The following is a 15790-nucleotide window of genomic DNA, read 5'->3' as shown; positions in this document are numbered from 1 at the left end:
GTGCTGATACTGAAAATCCCACGATGCATCACCATGCCTGATGAATAGAGCTGGTGTGAAATTACAATTGGGATGTAAAGCCCGTGATATACAGCATATGCATGTACAAAGCTATGTGATTACCCCACCAGCACTCCACCCCAACCACTTACACGCATATTGCTTACACACAACCTTATCGAATGCAGTTCAATATACTGCTGGGTCATGGCCTTATAACAGAGAGTTGAGTTGGGTCATGGTGCAGCTGCTGTATACAGCATAAAGAGATCACTTCTATATCGCACAGCCCCGAGAGATACACTGAATGACAAACACATGGAAATGAACCACATTGTCATTTTCTTTGAGAGCTATACAGTCAATGCAGACTGCATAGCACAAAGAAAGGAAATGGATTTCTTTAGGAATACGAAGAAATCCTTAAAGGTTTAAGCAGTTGGTCCACATTCAGCAAAGTAGCCAATGACCTGGTTCTGTGGGACCTTGACAATGACTTCCTTGCACTGCTTTTGTTAGCCTATTTTAATATTATTTCATCTCTTTTTTTGTGTGTCTTTTTGCTCAAAGCAATGTTGTCCTGCATATGAAATACTGGCACTACTGTAAACTGACTGGTTTTCTATTGAATCATTCATGTATGCATTCATTATTAATACATTTATTTCAGTTTACATCCGAAAATGGATTCATACTGAATATTGTCATGATTTCCACTGACTTAACCAAGGCCTTTTCTACTGCTGCTATTGGTTTTCCACACAAGTGGAACCATGCTCATTACCCATGGAGTCTGACAGCTAATAAGAGATGATCTGAGCATGACCTATACATACAGTGCTGTATGTCAACATATGGCCGTAATGGCTGCTCCATGTTCAGTTGTTACTCTATGGAGGTAATTTGTTGCAACAGTTGTCAGATGTGTTCATAAGCACACAGAATCATGCCACCCACCTCAAGGCAGAGGATAACAGGCAGATATTATTCACTGTGTCATTCCATTGTTCTTTTCTTACCCCTAAAAACACATGCAACACATCTAATTCTCTCAGCATATTTAATCATTTGCTTATTTTTGCCAGTGAAAAATAAAATAACTACGACACGTACAATCACAAGCCATTTCCGTGGGATTATGCAAGCTTCTCAGCTGCTAAAGGGATTTAAGACACGATAATAAAGATAAGAAGGAACCATTAATCATTTTTTGTTTCCGTTAATTAAAGGCAAGAGGATTAGTAACAACGCAGAAACAACATGTAGGGCAACAAACAGGCAGGCTGAGGATACGATAATGTTTCAGAGCCATTAATAAAACGTGCCTTCAGTCTCTGCTGTGATCAAACAAGTTCATCTGGGAGCCAAAAAAAAACAAAGATTCTCATTCCACAAGTGTAAGTTAGAATTCCAGAATCTCAGAGCAAGTACAGTCAGTGCACAGAATGTGCCCTTGTTACTTCATTAAATATTATTGTCTAACCATTCTCTTTATCCGTTCGGTTGAATGGGCAGGAAAATGGTGTACCATTGTGGCATTCGCTTGATTGCAGGCTTAGGACCCCAGAAAGTGATCTGCTCCATGTTGCAGGGAGAGGCTGGTGATTAGAATATGTATCATTCCACTAAAACTCATTCCTAATCCCACTCGTGTGATGATGCTAGGAGCATGACTTCTGGCTGCTGGAGGAAGCCACGCACATAGCCTTTCAGAGTGTGGGGGCTCTCTCTCTCTCCGCTCTGTGCGTCACAGAGATGATGGAATGTGCGCTATAAATACTGTGGATAAATAACATTCACATTAACAGGCTGGTCAATGATGACTCCTAATCTTCAGCATCAGGACTATGCCAGCACCTCGGGTGTGGGATTGCTGTAAGGCAGCCACACTGAGGGAGAGGGAGAGCTGAATGGTGTGAAACTCACACTTGCATATTATGCTTTCTTCCTGCCAGAGAGGGGCTGGAGCTGGTATTAGAGTATAATACTTTTTAAATGGCTTCCAAAGGGGGTTATTGTATCAGGATGTATGAAGTAAATGGTTGGTGTTTGATGTGTACAATCTGAGGATCAATGTGGAAGGGAGCTATTTCTAATGCAACCGTAATGTGTGCTACTGGAGGTCCATCTATCACCTCTACATTTCTTCTCCATGACAGAGTCTAATTTGAGGGGTTTAGAGCGGCCTGTTCATGTAAACCATTACAATGCTCTTCTAGGGTTACTACTGTGTCGAGGATGTGTGTGATGTCTCTCGTACTGAACTCTGGCCCAATCAGAGGGCAGCCTAACAATGACTACTCCTTCTCCTCATCATTATCGCTTCTTCCTTCTCCTCTTGTCCTCTTGTCCTCACTTGCTACCCTCTCCTTTTCTCTCCCATCTTGAGATGAGAGAGTGGCTTTGACACAGCCTCGACCTCAATGTGACCTTCCATCACAAAGCAATGGTGTAGCAACACACACATAGGGTAATAGTGGTGGCTAACAGGGCTCTGTGTTTTGGTAACCCCAGATAGTACTGGATGTTAAAGGGTCAATTATACAGTCAGAGTGATGGACACATACAGTGCTTTCAGAAAGTATTCACACCCCTTGTCTTTTCCACATTTTGTTGTGTTACAGCCGGAATTTAAAACGGATTCAATTGAGATTTTGTGTCACTGGCCTACATACAATACCCAATAATAAGATAGTTTACAAATGTATAAAAAATGAAAAGCTGAAATGTCTTGAGGTAATCAGTATTCAACCCCTCTGTTATATCATACCTAAATAAGTTCAGGAGTAAAAATGGTTTTATTTCAAATTATTATAATAATTATAAAAAGTTATATTTTTGATCTTGTCTCATCGTTGCAACTCCCCAACAGGCTCGGGAGAGGCGAAGGTGGAGTCATGCATCCTCCGAAACATGACCTGCCTAACCGCTCTCCTTAACACCTGCCAGCTTAACCCGGAAACCAGCCACACCAATGTGTTGGAGGACTGGCAACTGCAGTCAGCCCGCAGGCACCTGGCCCACCACAAGGAGTCGCTAGAACGTGATGAGCCAAGTAAACCCCCACCGGCCAAACCCTCCTCTAACCCAGATGATGCTGGGCCAATTATGCGCCATCCTATGGGATTCCCAGCCACGGCCGGTTGTGTAGTAACGCCTTTAGCGCTATGATGCAGTACCTTAGACGGCTGCACCCCTCAGGAGGCCAGGAGTAAAAAAATGTAATGACTACCTCATCTGTGTACCCCACACATACAATTTCTGTAAGGTTCCTCAGTCGAGCAGTGCATTACAAACACAGATTCAACCACAAAGACAAGAGAGGTCCTCACAAAGAAGGGCACCCATTGGTAGATGGATCAAAATATAAGAAACAGAGATTGAATATCCCTTTGAGCATGGTGAAGTTATTAATTGCACTTTGTAGTGACTGGGTGTATTGATACACCATCCAAAGATATAGGCGTCTGTTCTAACTCAGTTGCCAGAGAGGAACCGCTCAGGGATTTTACCATGAGGTCAATGGTGACTTTAAAACTGTTATTGAGTTTAATGGCTGTGATACGACAAAACTGACATGGTACATATCGTAGTTTCTCCATAATACTAACCTAAATGGCAGAGTGAAAAGAAGAAAGCCTGTACAGAATAAAACATATTCCAAAGCATGCATCCTGTTTGAAAAAAGGCAATAAAGTAAAACTGCAAAAAAAAAGAACTTTATGTTTTGAATACACAAAATCCAACACAAAACATCACTGAGCACCACTCTTCATATTTTCAAGCATGGTGGTGGCTGCATCATGTTATGGGTATTCTTATCATCGGCAAGAACTAGGGAGATTTCCAATAGACATTGGGAGACAAATACCCCTTTCAGCAGGACAATATCCTAAAACACAAGGCCAAATATACACTGGAATGCACAGGAGGTTGGTGGCACCTTAATTGGGGAGGATGGGCTTGTGGTAATGACTGGAGAGGAATCAATGGAATGGTATCAAATACATGTTTTCCAGGTGTTTGATATTATTCCATTTGCTCCGTTCCGGCCATTATTATTAGCCGTTCTCCCCTCAGCAGCCTCCACTGCTGGAATTGCTTACCAAGACAACATTGAATGTTCCCGAGTGACCTAGTTACAGTTCGGAATTAAATTGGCTTGAAAATCAATGGCAAGACTTGAATATCGCTGTCTCGAAATAATCAACAACCAACTTGACAGAGCTTGAAGAATTTTTAAAAGAATGATGTGCAAATATTGTACACTCCAGGTGTGCAAAGCTCTCAGAGACTTACCCAGAAAGAGTCACAGTTGTAATTGCTGCCAAAGGTGATTCTAACATATTGACTCAGGGATGTGAATAATAATGTAAATGAGATAGTTCTGTATTTTATTTTCAATAAATTAGCAAAAATGTTTAAGAACATGTTTCACTTTGTCATTATGGGGTATTATGTAGATGGGTGATGTGGTGGCAGAATTTGGAGGTAAGCTAAGTTGGAACTCTTCAAAGTATTCTGTCCTTGCTTGAACTGCATTTCGTAGACTCCGGCGCCTGATATCTGGCAAGGCCTATGAGAACCCCAGCATCCCCTCCATGTGCTATCCCAGACCTGCATTTGCTAGATGACACTATGATGAAGTACTGTATAGCTCTAACTAACTATATCCGAGCTGTTCACTCACAGGTCTCTGCTGCCCAAACTCCCCCCGCACAACAGTTCCCATCACAATCTCCTGCCTAGAGATTGAGTAATGGTCCGGAGGCACAACAGAGGTAAAGAACCCCTAAAACCCAGGTGGAAATGACCACATCAGATCGCTCTCACCACCCCAACGGCGGTAAAGTGCTTAGGAAAAGACACCTGCATCCACACCTCCCATTGTAAGCAGGTACAGTGGTTCTTCCTTTAAAAGTTATGGCGTACTGCAGCACAGCTTGCCGGGTGTCGCAGAATTCACGTTATTTAAGTGTCAGCCATTGTTGCCAGAATGACGCAATTACCACAATCTGCCACCATCTACCACAAATTGTTGCAGCATAAGATCAAAACTTTTAAAGGAAGAACCACTGTAGCAGAGCCGAAAGAAGATGTTGCTCCTGCATCCAAGTAGGGGTACTTTGCTCACCCTGGGGCCCGCAGCCACGGTGAGTATCCTCTGGGTGGTAGCAAACATCGAGCCAGAGACAGGTGAACGTGCTAATAACCTCTCCCCGACCTCCCTGCTCCAGTAAGGCCCGGCTTCCACATGGAGAAGCCCAGAAGCAGACGAAAGTGACCTGACCTCCGATGACCCCGCTGACCTAAAAAGAAGGAAAAGAGGACATGAACATTATGGGGGTTTCCCTGAGTCAAACACTTTCTTACAATTAGCTAGCAATGTCTCTGTACTACAAAATGTATCAGATTGTTGGGTTTGTGGGTTATTATCAGATAATGCCGAGACTATATCACTGCTCGCAATACCCCTTACTGCTTATGAAATATTGACGTGGACCAAAGCAGGTAAATTTACAGACCGAGAGCTTGGTTGGGTAGAATATGAGGTGTTTTATATGACAAGATTTGATTTGACTAATCACACAATCAACAATCCATCTTCATGGCCTATTCACCCCCAGGTTATTTGTGTTATATAACAAATGGAACCGCTTCATAAGTATAATCTCTCCGTCTACATTAATCTTGCCCTATACCCCTGCTGTTGAAACATGTAACATTCCACCCGATCATGTCATTGGGAAAACATTATAAGCTCAAGAATACCAATGCTAAACCTACTTCTTCTGTAAATGGAACTATGTGTGTGAGGGGAAAGCTTATTATTATCTGCCTACAACCTGGTCAGGATCATGCTATGCTGCCTATGTTGTTCCTGCTGTACGTGCTACCACAGAACACCCAAATCATCCTTTCTCCCACTTGTACAGGAGGACCATTATAGCTGGCCTTGTAAAACTTTTTTTTCTTCTCTGCATCAATTCCCGATTATGGCATTGCAAATGTGCTTGACTCCATTCGAGAACTGGCTAGAGAAGTAGAAAGGATGGGTAATGCTACTGCTAAAGATATAGAGGAGCTGACTGCTGTATTAGTAGCTATGTATTACAAAACAGAATGGCTCTAGATATTCTCTTAGCATCTAAAGCAGGGACTTGTGCGATGGTGGGTCAAGAATGCTGTACTTACATCCGTGACCCCTCCACTACGGTGACTGAGGCAGTTGCTACTATCAGAAAGGAAGTTGCTGTTGCAAAGAGAGATCAAGAATGAGGCTGGGACCTTTTTGCATGGATAAAAACTAGCACGGGGATCTTTGGAACTCTCACGTTGCAGTGTCTCCTGGTGCTGGTTGGATTCCTTTTGCTGTCCTTCTGTCTGTTCTCATGCCTGGCGGCCGTGGTGAGGAGATTGTGTCAAACAGCGATATCTCCTTCCCACCAGACGGTCATGACAGTGGTGAACTTAAATAACCTGACTGATCTCACCACTGCCTCCCCCTTCATTGGGGATGCAGATTTCCCTATGGGAGACGATAGTGCCCCATCCCAACGCCCCTCCTTCTTTCACAGATTATTATTATTAAGTTATCCTTCAGGAGTTCCATTTAAATGACCCCTTTTTGTGTAAAAATGTCAATTTTCAACAGCTCAGATATATCATGTATGGTGATTGGTTTCCATAGTATCAAAGGGGGAATTGTGGTGGCAGAATTTGGGTGTTAAGCTAAATTGGAAATCTTGTATGTTGTATTCTGTCCTTGCATGAACTGCATCTCATAGACTCCTATATCTGATATCTGTCTGCACCCTAAGCACAAGGCCATTGTTTTCTGCAACTGTTGCTTGCTTAAAAAAAACAGTTGTGGAACCACTATCTGTATTCTGAGTTCTTCCCTGGCTACTCCCAGAGACAGACCTCCCTAGCAATTACTTGATTAAAGGTTTAGTATTATACTCATAGTCTTTGCCTACTCTTTCGATAAGATTTCCACAACAGTGAGAAAAATATCTATTTCATTCATTTTGAATTCCAACAAATTGCTGGATAAGTCAAGGGGTTTGAATACTTTCTGGAGGCACTGTACGTGTGTCATACGTTGGTGTCAGCCGTCACAGTATGTTGCCTTCTCGCTCCCTTTGTGTAGCTTTGTATCACCTGACATGACTGTCCATACTCTACTAACATACCGTACATGTACTACATGGAGGGATAAAAACAGACTGAAATGCTCGATAACTGACGTTACCAGAGATGAATTGTGCAATAGACGACCCACTGTAAGAAATGATCTCTTCCACTGCGGCTGCCTCTCTCACTCATGATGTCATGGCTAAATGAAGTTCCTCACAGTGACAGGCGCTTTGGGGGCCGCTGGGGCTGACATATGATACCTTAGCTGAACATTCCACTCAGAGGTGACCTCAGCATTTGAGGGGTTAATAGTCCATGCCAGAGCCTGGTGCTTTCCTGCTTGTTCAAAGCTGATTGATATGTTGATTTTGCAATAGTTAGCATAATGACATGGGCTGATTTAGATGACTTTGGGCCATTTGTTAATGGACAGTGAATAGCTCATGAAAATTTGACATGGAGACCTGTGTTTGTTGGCCCTTGGAAATGAAGTGCTGGTTACAGATGAAAAGGGGCGTCCGCCCAAGCTATTACATCACCTTCCACTGATGACACCACTCCAGATTGGCTGGAGGTTGGAAATGGATGTGCTGTGAGTCACACAAACCCTTCCAAACTGATAATGGCTTTGAGAAGGACGAAAAAGATGTCTTATCTGAAACTCCATTTGGCAAACGTTGGGAGTATCAGATAAAAATAAGAAGAGAAAGAGGAGAAAAAAACACTTTATGATAAAAGGGCATTAATGATGTTTTGCATGGAGGCTTCGAATATATAATGCTTAGCATATTTACATTTTCAGATGGATTTTGGAACCGGGCTACAAAGACATGCAATTGTGTTTAGTTGATTTCATTTATAGCCTGTGGTTCTGTGGGTGTTAAAACATATTATAAGAGAGAGAGATAAGGCTCATTCTTTTATTAATGTTCTGACCGTTGTTCTCTGAGGAACAATCTGACCCTGGGCCTGTGTGGAGTCACAATGCTGGCGGTGTAGATGAACAGCTGTGCTTGTTCGGAGAACAGAGAGCGTTATCAAAATCATATTTACACCTGGGCAGTGGGCGGCCCTCTCCATTTAAGTGGCCTTAATTTCCCTGCCATTTGAATGAATGTCAGAAAAGCTCGCTGCATAACACTACTCTCCATGAATGGAATGTCTGCCTAGCTGGAACAGCTGGCACAGAGTGCTTATCAATGTGCCACAGCTGATTACGCCCGGGCCTCCATCGAGCTCCTCTTGCCTTTTTCAAAAGCGTTGGAAAGGAGGATGGGCGGATGGTTCCCGCCACGTCCCCATCTCTGAAATAGGCAGCACATTTGTCTCCCCACCATGCTATCAAATTCAGGCAGCTAGCCCAGGCTGGGAGGCTGAGAGGAGAGGGCTATCATGGAGTGGGTATCTGATCATGGAGCATGACACAATTCATGATAAAGTTGCTGAGGAGTGGGGCCAAGAAGCATAGAGGAAATGACTTAATCTTGCGGTGTGGGGGGACTAAAGTCAGATGGTCAGTAGTGACACGCCCCTCCAGGGAGCACCCCCCCGCCCTGGACATGTCCATAAAATGTATGAAAAATGATTAGGCTGTGACTAATTGCCCGTTTAGTATCGCAGAAAGTTGTTAAACAGACCATTGGCTTTTAATACCTAAAGTAAGGAATGGGATTAATTAAGCAGAAATGTATTCTTCTAGCCTGCCAAGTACCTTTCTCTACACTCTCTAAAAACACTGTGTGATGGGGCTCCTCAGACCGGACCTTGGGGAAATAGCTGGTAATGGTCTGAGAATGGATCTCCACTCTCAATTCACCAGTCCAGTCAGGGTGAGGGGATGAATGAGGGCAATAAGTACATGAGCCACTGACACTAAAAAAGGTAGAGGAAGCAGAAAATGAAAGTGGAAGCGAAGGATGTAGGATATATTACTATCCAGTTCCTGTTCCTGTTCCCTATAATCATAATCCATACATTTTGATAGGAGAGAAAAGCGAACATGATACACAGAACTGCTTCAAAGAGACAGGCCTGAAATGAACAGTGACTACTTAGAAGAGCATTTTACAGCATGTAAAAATGAACACTGGACAGCTAGGCCAAGATATATTGTAGAGTATATGAGTATTTTATTTGGCATTAAACCCAGGTCAGAACATCATGGTCGAGAACCTTATGAATTAGACAGCTAGCGCATAACATTCTAAGAACCATATTTTTCTTGGTGGGTATTTCAGTACTTCAGCATAACGTTTTCTACAGGTTTCCTCATGGTTCTATCCTGTTGTGTTTCGGTCGAAATGGAACGATTTACAAGTTCTCTCTTTGAAAAATGTAGTTAATTTAATATGATTGTCATAAGATTCCATGACTTTGAACACACAAAATACATTTGGATAAAAATAACATTTGGGTGTTTTATTTAACTTTGGTACACCTGTAGTGTACACACACACACACACACACACACACACACACACACACACACACACACACACACACACACACACACACACACACACACACACACACACACACACACACACACACACAGCTCTGGTATAGAAAGATTTTTTGAGGCCTTGCTCACAATTCATTCTGTGGCAGCACAATGACCAAACGATATACTGTATGTGAGGCTCTTGATCATATATTTGATCATGACACTGGTGAGGAGGTGAGAGGCCAGGAAACTGACAGTGAAGATGCATTAGAGGAGGAAGTGTCAGAAGTTGAAGACAACACAGAATATGATCCAGACCAAGAGACAACCGATGTAGAACAATCCAGTGATGAGGAAGAGGGCCCTGCTGAGGTTGTTGTTACAATCCAGTGATGAGGAAGAGGGCCCTGCTGAGGTTGTTGTTACATTCCAGTGATGAGGAAGAGGGCCCTGCTGAGGTTGTTGTTACATTCCAGTGATGAGGAAGAGGGCCCTGCTGAGATTGTTGTTACAATCCAGTGATGAGGAAGAGGGCCCTGCTGAGGTTGTTGTTACATTCCAGTGATGAGGAAGAGGGCCCTGCCGAGGTTGTTGTTACATTCCAGTGATGAGGAAGAGGGCCCTGCTGAGGTTGTTGTTACATTCCGGTCAAAGAATGGGAATATGTCCTGGTCTTCATCCCCACCTAAGAGGAGAGGTCGGCTGTCGGCTGAAAATGTTATCAGGATGACCCCAGGGCCAACGAGATACGCCATATCCGGGGGCGATGACATGAAATCCTGCTTCAAACTGTTCCTGACTGAGTCAATCGAAACTATAGTGATAAACATGACGAACTTGGAGGGGAGACGCGATTACAAAGACAACTGGAAGGAGGTAGACCAGACAGACGTCCAAGCATGCGTGGGTCTCTTGATTTTGGCTGGTGTGTACAGATCCAGAAACAAATCAACCACCAGTTTATGGGATGCAGAGTCTGGTAGGGCAATTTTTCGTGCCACTATGTCACTCCAGACATTTCATGTGTTGTCACGAATGATTCGCTTCAACAACCGTGATACAAGACCAGGCCTGTGTCAACAAGACAAGCTGGCAGCGATCAGAGAGGTTTCGCACAAGTGGGTGGAGCGCCTGCCACTCATCTATAACCCAAGTCCAGATATCGCAGTGGATGAGCGTCTGATCGCTTTTAGGGGACAGTGCCCATTCAAACAGTACATGCCAAGCAAACTGTCTAAATATGGAATAAAGATATGGGCTGCATGTGATGCCAGGACAAGTTATGCCTGGAACCTGCCGACGGTGTTCCCGAAAGGAGCCAGGGGAAGCGGGTGGTCCTGGAAATGACTGCAGGTCTCCAGGGGCACAGCATGACATGTGACAATTTCTGCAATTTCTGCTCTTGGTCAGGAGTTGCTCCAAAAAAAATGACTATGTTGGGGACTGTCAGAAGGTACAAGCCTGAGTTACCCACTGCTTTACTCACTACCAAGGACAGGGATCGTTTTTCCTCTAAATCTGCCTTCACCGATACACAGATTCGTGTGTCCTACTGCCCGAAGAAAAAGAAGAATGTGCTCCTGATGACAACTCTGCACAGCGATGCCTCTATCAGGGGGGACAGGAAGCCCAAAGCTGTCCTGGATTACAACAGGAACAAAGGGGGAGTTGACAACCTTGATGAGGTATGTGTACTTTTTCTTCTATTACCAGATTGTTTTATCTGCATCATAAAAATAAGACCTGTTGTTGTTTGGTGAAAGGCTTATTGAATTTGTGAACAATATGGAGGCAATTCTATTAATTTGAATATGTAAATATGTTTCAGATGTGATAAATTAAAACAATGCTTTGATGCAATTTTTCACATTACTATGCAAGCCATGAAGTATCACTTGTATGCACTCATTATTTTATTTACTGATTGTTGCACTTTTGCAGGTTACTGGCACATACTCTTGTAAGAGGATGACGGCACGTTGGCACATGGTGTTCTTCAATATCCTAGATGTGTCGGCCTACAAGGCGTTTGTGGTGTGGATGGAGGTGATTTCAGGCTGGAAGCAGGGGAAATTCTTCAAGAGGAGACTATTCCTAGAAGAGTTGGGGAAAGCCATGGTGGCACCCCTCATTCAAAGGCACAAACACCTTCCTCCAACACCATCCTCTGCTGGATTGGTGAGAGATATACAAGGGCCAGAAGCAAGATCTACGGCCGCCAGAGACAGAAGAGACAAAAGGAAGAGGTGCAATCTGTGTGCACCAAGGGATGTCAAAACGAGCATCGTGTGCCATAAATGTAGTGCACATGCAACAACCACCACGTATTGTACAACATGTGCGTGAGAACCCAAAAAATTTAACCACCATTGATTGACAGATTGTGAACGTTTTCATGTTTTTTGTTATTGTTGGTAATACTGTTATTGTTACTGTTGTTATTTAATGTGTTCAGACATTCATTTTATAATATGGTAAAGTTTTCATATGTTGTTTTGGAAATGTTCTTTCTTTACTAATAAGATCATACACAGTTTTGACCGGGAACACAACAGATGTTATTTTGTGCCACTTAAAAAAAAAATGAAATGGTTTCAAAACAAATGTTCTTGTTAAACTTTGACACAAGTAGTCTGTGATAAATAGCACAATACGTTTCATCTGAATATTTGTTATAGTCGAAATAATCCATACATTATGCTTTTTTACTCAAAAACTGTCACCCCCTGACCTTAGTTATCTTTGTTTTCTTTATTGTTTTGGTTAGGTCAGGGTGTGACGAGGATGGTATGTGTAGTTTTGTCTTGTCTAAAGTTTTTGTATATCTATGGGGTTTTGGTATGTCTAGGTAAATGTAGGTCTATGGTGGCCTGAATTGGTTCCCAATCAGAGGCAGCTGTTTATCGTTGTCTCTGATTGGGGATCCTATTTAGGTTGCCATTTTCCATTTTGGTTTTGTGGGTTATTGTCTATGTGTAGTTGCCTGTCAGCACTCGTGTTGAATAGCGTCATGGTCGTGTTGTTGTTGTTGTTGTTGTTGTTGTTGTTGTTGTTGTTGTTGTTGTTAGTTTGTTTAGTGTTCTTCGTGTAATAAAAGAAGAATGTATTCGTATCACGCTGCGCCTTGGTCTCCTCGTTATGACGAACATGACAAAAACGAGTTGTATGAGCTCAGGTCAACGAGGCCTACAAGCCATAAATAGCGAAGTTCAAAACTTGTAATGTTCACAAGAACGTAAGTTGATAAAAATATCTAACACAACATTAGGTGATAATATGTGTATTATTATGGATTTATAATCAGCTATAATGGGGCGGTCATTTTGGACCGGGAACACAATATTAATTAACATGAAACGAACACAACAGGAGGGTTAAAGACATGTTCTCAGAACGTTCAGAGAACGTTAAGAAACAATGTTCTTCTGTGGGAATTTTAGTACTTCAGCATAATGTTTTCTTCCGGTTTCATGAAGGAGTGGGCATCTGATCTATTTAAAGTTACATTCTCAAAACATTAAGAAAACTTGACATAAAAACCACAAGAAAAAGTAACATTCAAAGATAGTTCAAAGAATGGTATTTAAAAAATGGAACTGTAGATTACATTCTTAGCAACAACAACACTCTCTATCCTCTATCTTGTTAAGTGTGATCTTAATGAGTGCTTGTCTTCATTGAAATCGGGTCTGTTTGAATAGACAAAAATTAACAGCACATTCCTTGTGGCACAGTGGACTAATTACATGATTAGGGACTAGAAAATCACAGGTTCAAATCTCACTGATGCTTTAAAAACATATCTTATCCCAGAGAGGATAAAAATAAATCTGCTTGCATGATTAATGCCTATTCAAACTCATTTCCATGTGTCCTATCTGTGCTTGGAGTGCAAAACAGTTAACCTAAGCTAGCAGTCTTATTGAAACATGTTCTCAGAATGTTATTTAATTACCTTCAAATATAGAATTTCCATTCTCAGAATGTTGTTAAAACTTTCAGGGAACCATAGTAAAATGTTCTCAAAACCTCCCTGCAACCAAAAACTCTACATTCCCAGAAAACTCCCGTTCTCAGAATGTTTAAAAAACTTAAAGTTGTACCCGTCAGGAAGCATATGGCCTCGTTCCCAGAACCAGTGGGAAACAGAAAACATACATTCCCTCAACCTCCAAGGAGCCAAACGTGCTAGCTGGGGAGACACAAAAAAGGACAAGGTCTGGACAGCACTTGTGCCAGTTGATTTAAATTGGGTATTTGTCATCGCTCAAACTCAGAACTTCTTGCCAAAAGGCTAATAAAATTTTACTCAGCCTAAAAGTGCTGCCAGTCTTTCATTGGTTTTGTGATTTGATGTTAGTCTATAGTCTTTATCCTTACAGTGAAGCACTTTAGGAGAATTGTAGTGCATGCTCTGGTTTTGTTCTTGTGGTGTTGTTGTTGACCTTGCAGTTTCTTCAGCCTTACACTCTGACAGCTCGCCTTTGGTCTTTTTCCATACTTTATTTGTATATGTGGTATTCTCTGCCTTAAATATTCCCTTTTCTTCCCACAAACTGCCAGTGACAGTTTTGTGACACATTCACAGAGGAATAAAGCTTTAAATGGCACAGTAAACCATTACCCAAAGTGAATGTTCCACTGTGTCAAAAACACTTTGCCTCTGTTTTAAAACCACTATAGACAGACTTATGAAGAATTTGAAGGATTGTAAGTCTTGTTTGAATGCTTGATTGTTAAGTGTCTATTGCACGTAAAACAATAATTGATCTAATTGCTCCGTGTTGCTTGGCATCTAGTGAGGTTGGCCTCTCACTGCCTCTCTCTGTGCAGCTGGTAAATCCTAGCTGGAGACATGGGAGATCAGTCAGCCTGGAGATTTACACCTGACATGCTCTTAAACCCCCTGGCCTAACACTGAGGGTGGCAGAGGGCTTGATGCCAAACACCAAGCCTACCCAGACCCACAGAGCAATTTAACTGCTGTGTTTGATAGGTTTTATAGGTGCATCAGGCTCAGGCTGAGACTGATGCTGGGGCACCGCACTGAGCGAGGACACAAGCAAAAGAGAGCATTGATTGACCAATTCACTAGAACACACTTTTGAAAAGGTGCCAATACGCCCTAACTTACAGCTGCTCTCTGAATGCCTTTCCCTAAGGTGACATTCAGGCTAAAGCACTATAGTACAGTGCTGGGAGTGGAGACCATGTTGATCGTATTAAAATCAGGGGCATTTTACAGTGTATTTTATGATACTATTAGCATGTCACTACTACCCTGAACTAGACAGGTATATGGCTGTATCCGTATTGTCTGGCTGCAGACTCAGGATAGGTCGATGCCTCTGAGTGTTCAAATGTCACAGGTGCTCAGTGGCTAATTATGAAAGAAACTTAGTATACATTATTTATTTGTTTTTTCATCCCGTTCTATTGAAGATGACTTAATGACATCCCACAGCTATTCATCTTTAGACATACAGGGTACCTCTGAACGACTTTGTCAGCAAGCCACCCAGAGAGTGTGAGCCGGAACCTGACATTTGACTAATTGCTCTCATTTGAGAATGATCACTGCTCTGATGTGCTGGCGATGCACAGCAGCGACAACACAACACACAGGAACCCCTGTCAGGCTGGTGACCTGCTTCACTCCTTGAATCCATTAGGAATGGCTAAAACCACCCAATAACACCAATAAAGAACTGCATTAATTAGATAGGAAAAGAGCAGAAGAGGTGAATAGAATGGAAGGGGGCCCTACTGGTGGCCCCCCAGGTTGGCTGTAATTGCAATCATTGGTTATTTACCAAAGCCCCATATACTACCCACCACTGCGACCTATAAGCTCTCGTTGGCTGGCCCTCGCTTCATACTCGTCGCCAAACCCACTGGCTCCAGGTCATCTACAAGACCCTGCTAGGTAAAGTTCCCCCTTATCTCAGCTTGCTGGTCACTATAGCAGCACCCACCTGTAGCACGCACTCCAGCAGGTATATCTCTCTGGTCACCCCCAAAACCAATTCCTCCTTTGGCCGCCTCTCCTTACAGTTCTCTGTTGCCAATGACTGGAACGAACTACAAAAATCTCTGAAACTGGAAACACTTATCTCCCTCACTAGCTTTCAGCACCAGCTGACAGAGCAGCTCACAGATTACTGCACCTGTAAATAGCCCATCTATAATTTAGCCCAAACAACTACC

General features: G+C 42.6%; 1 protein-coding gene across 1 annotated transcript; it reads left to right on the top strand.

Moving 5' to 3' along the window:
• The first annotated feature begins 10765 nt into the window (after positions 1 to 10765).
• Positions 10766 to 12450, top strand: LOC109895269 (piggyBac transposable element-derived protein 4-like). Its single transcript, XM_031829474.1, has 2 exons — positions 10766 to 11268; positions 11525 to 12450. Exons 1-2 carry the CDS (start codon positions 10927 to 10929, stop codon positions 11927 to 11929), a joined length of 747 nt encoding a protein of 248 aa, XP_031685334.1. The 5' UTR covers positions 10766 to 10926; the 3' UTR covers positions 11930 to 12450.
• The last annotated feature ends 3340 nt before the right edge of the window (positions 12451 to 15790 follow it).

This window comes from Oncorhynchus kisutch, linkage group LG8 (assembly GCF_002021735.2).
Source record: "Oncorhynchus kisutch isolate 150728-3 linkage group LG8, Okis_V2, whole genome shotgun sequence".
Lineage (NCBI taxonomy): Eukaryota > Metazoa > Chordata > Actinopteri > Salmoniformes > Salmonidae > Oncorhynchus > Oncorhynchus kisutch.
Note: the sequence above shows the minus strand (reverse complement) of the source record. Positions and strands in the feature narration are given on the sequence as shown.

What these genes read in the sequence shown, in the direction of transcription:
- LOC109895269 (XM_031829474.1), top strand. Translation starts at nt 10,927, where the DNA reads ATGACTGCAGGTCTCCAGGGGCACAGCATGACATGTGACAATTTCTGC. An exon ending in GAGTTGACAACCTTGATGAG is followed by an intron (nt 11,269 to 11,524) that starts GTATGTGTACTT and finishes GCACTTTTGCAG; the next exon opens with GTTACTGGCACATACTCTTG.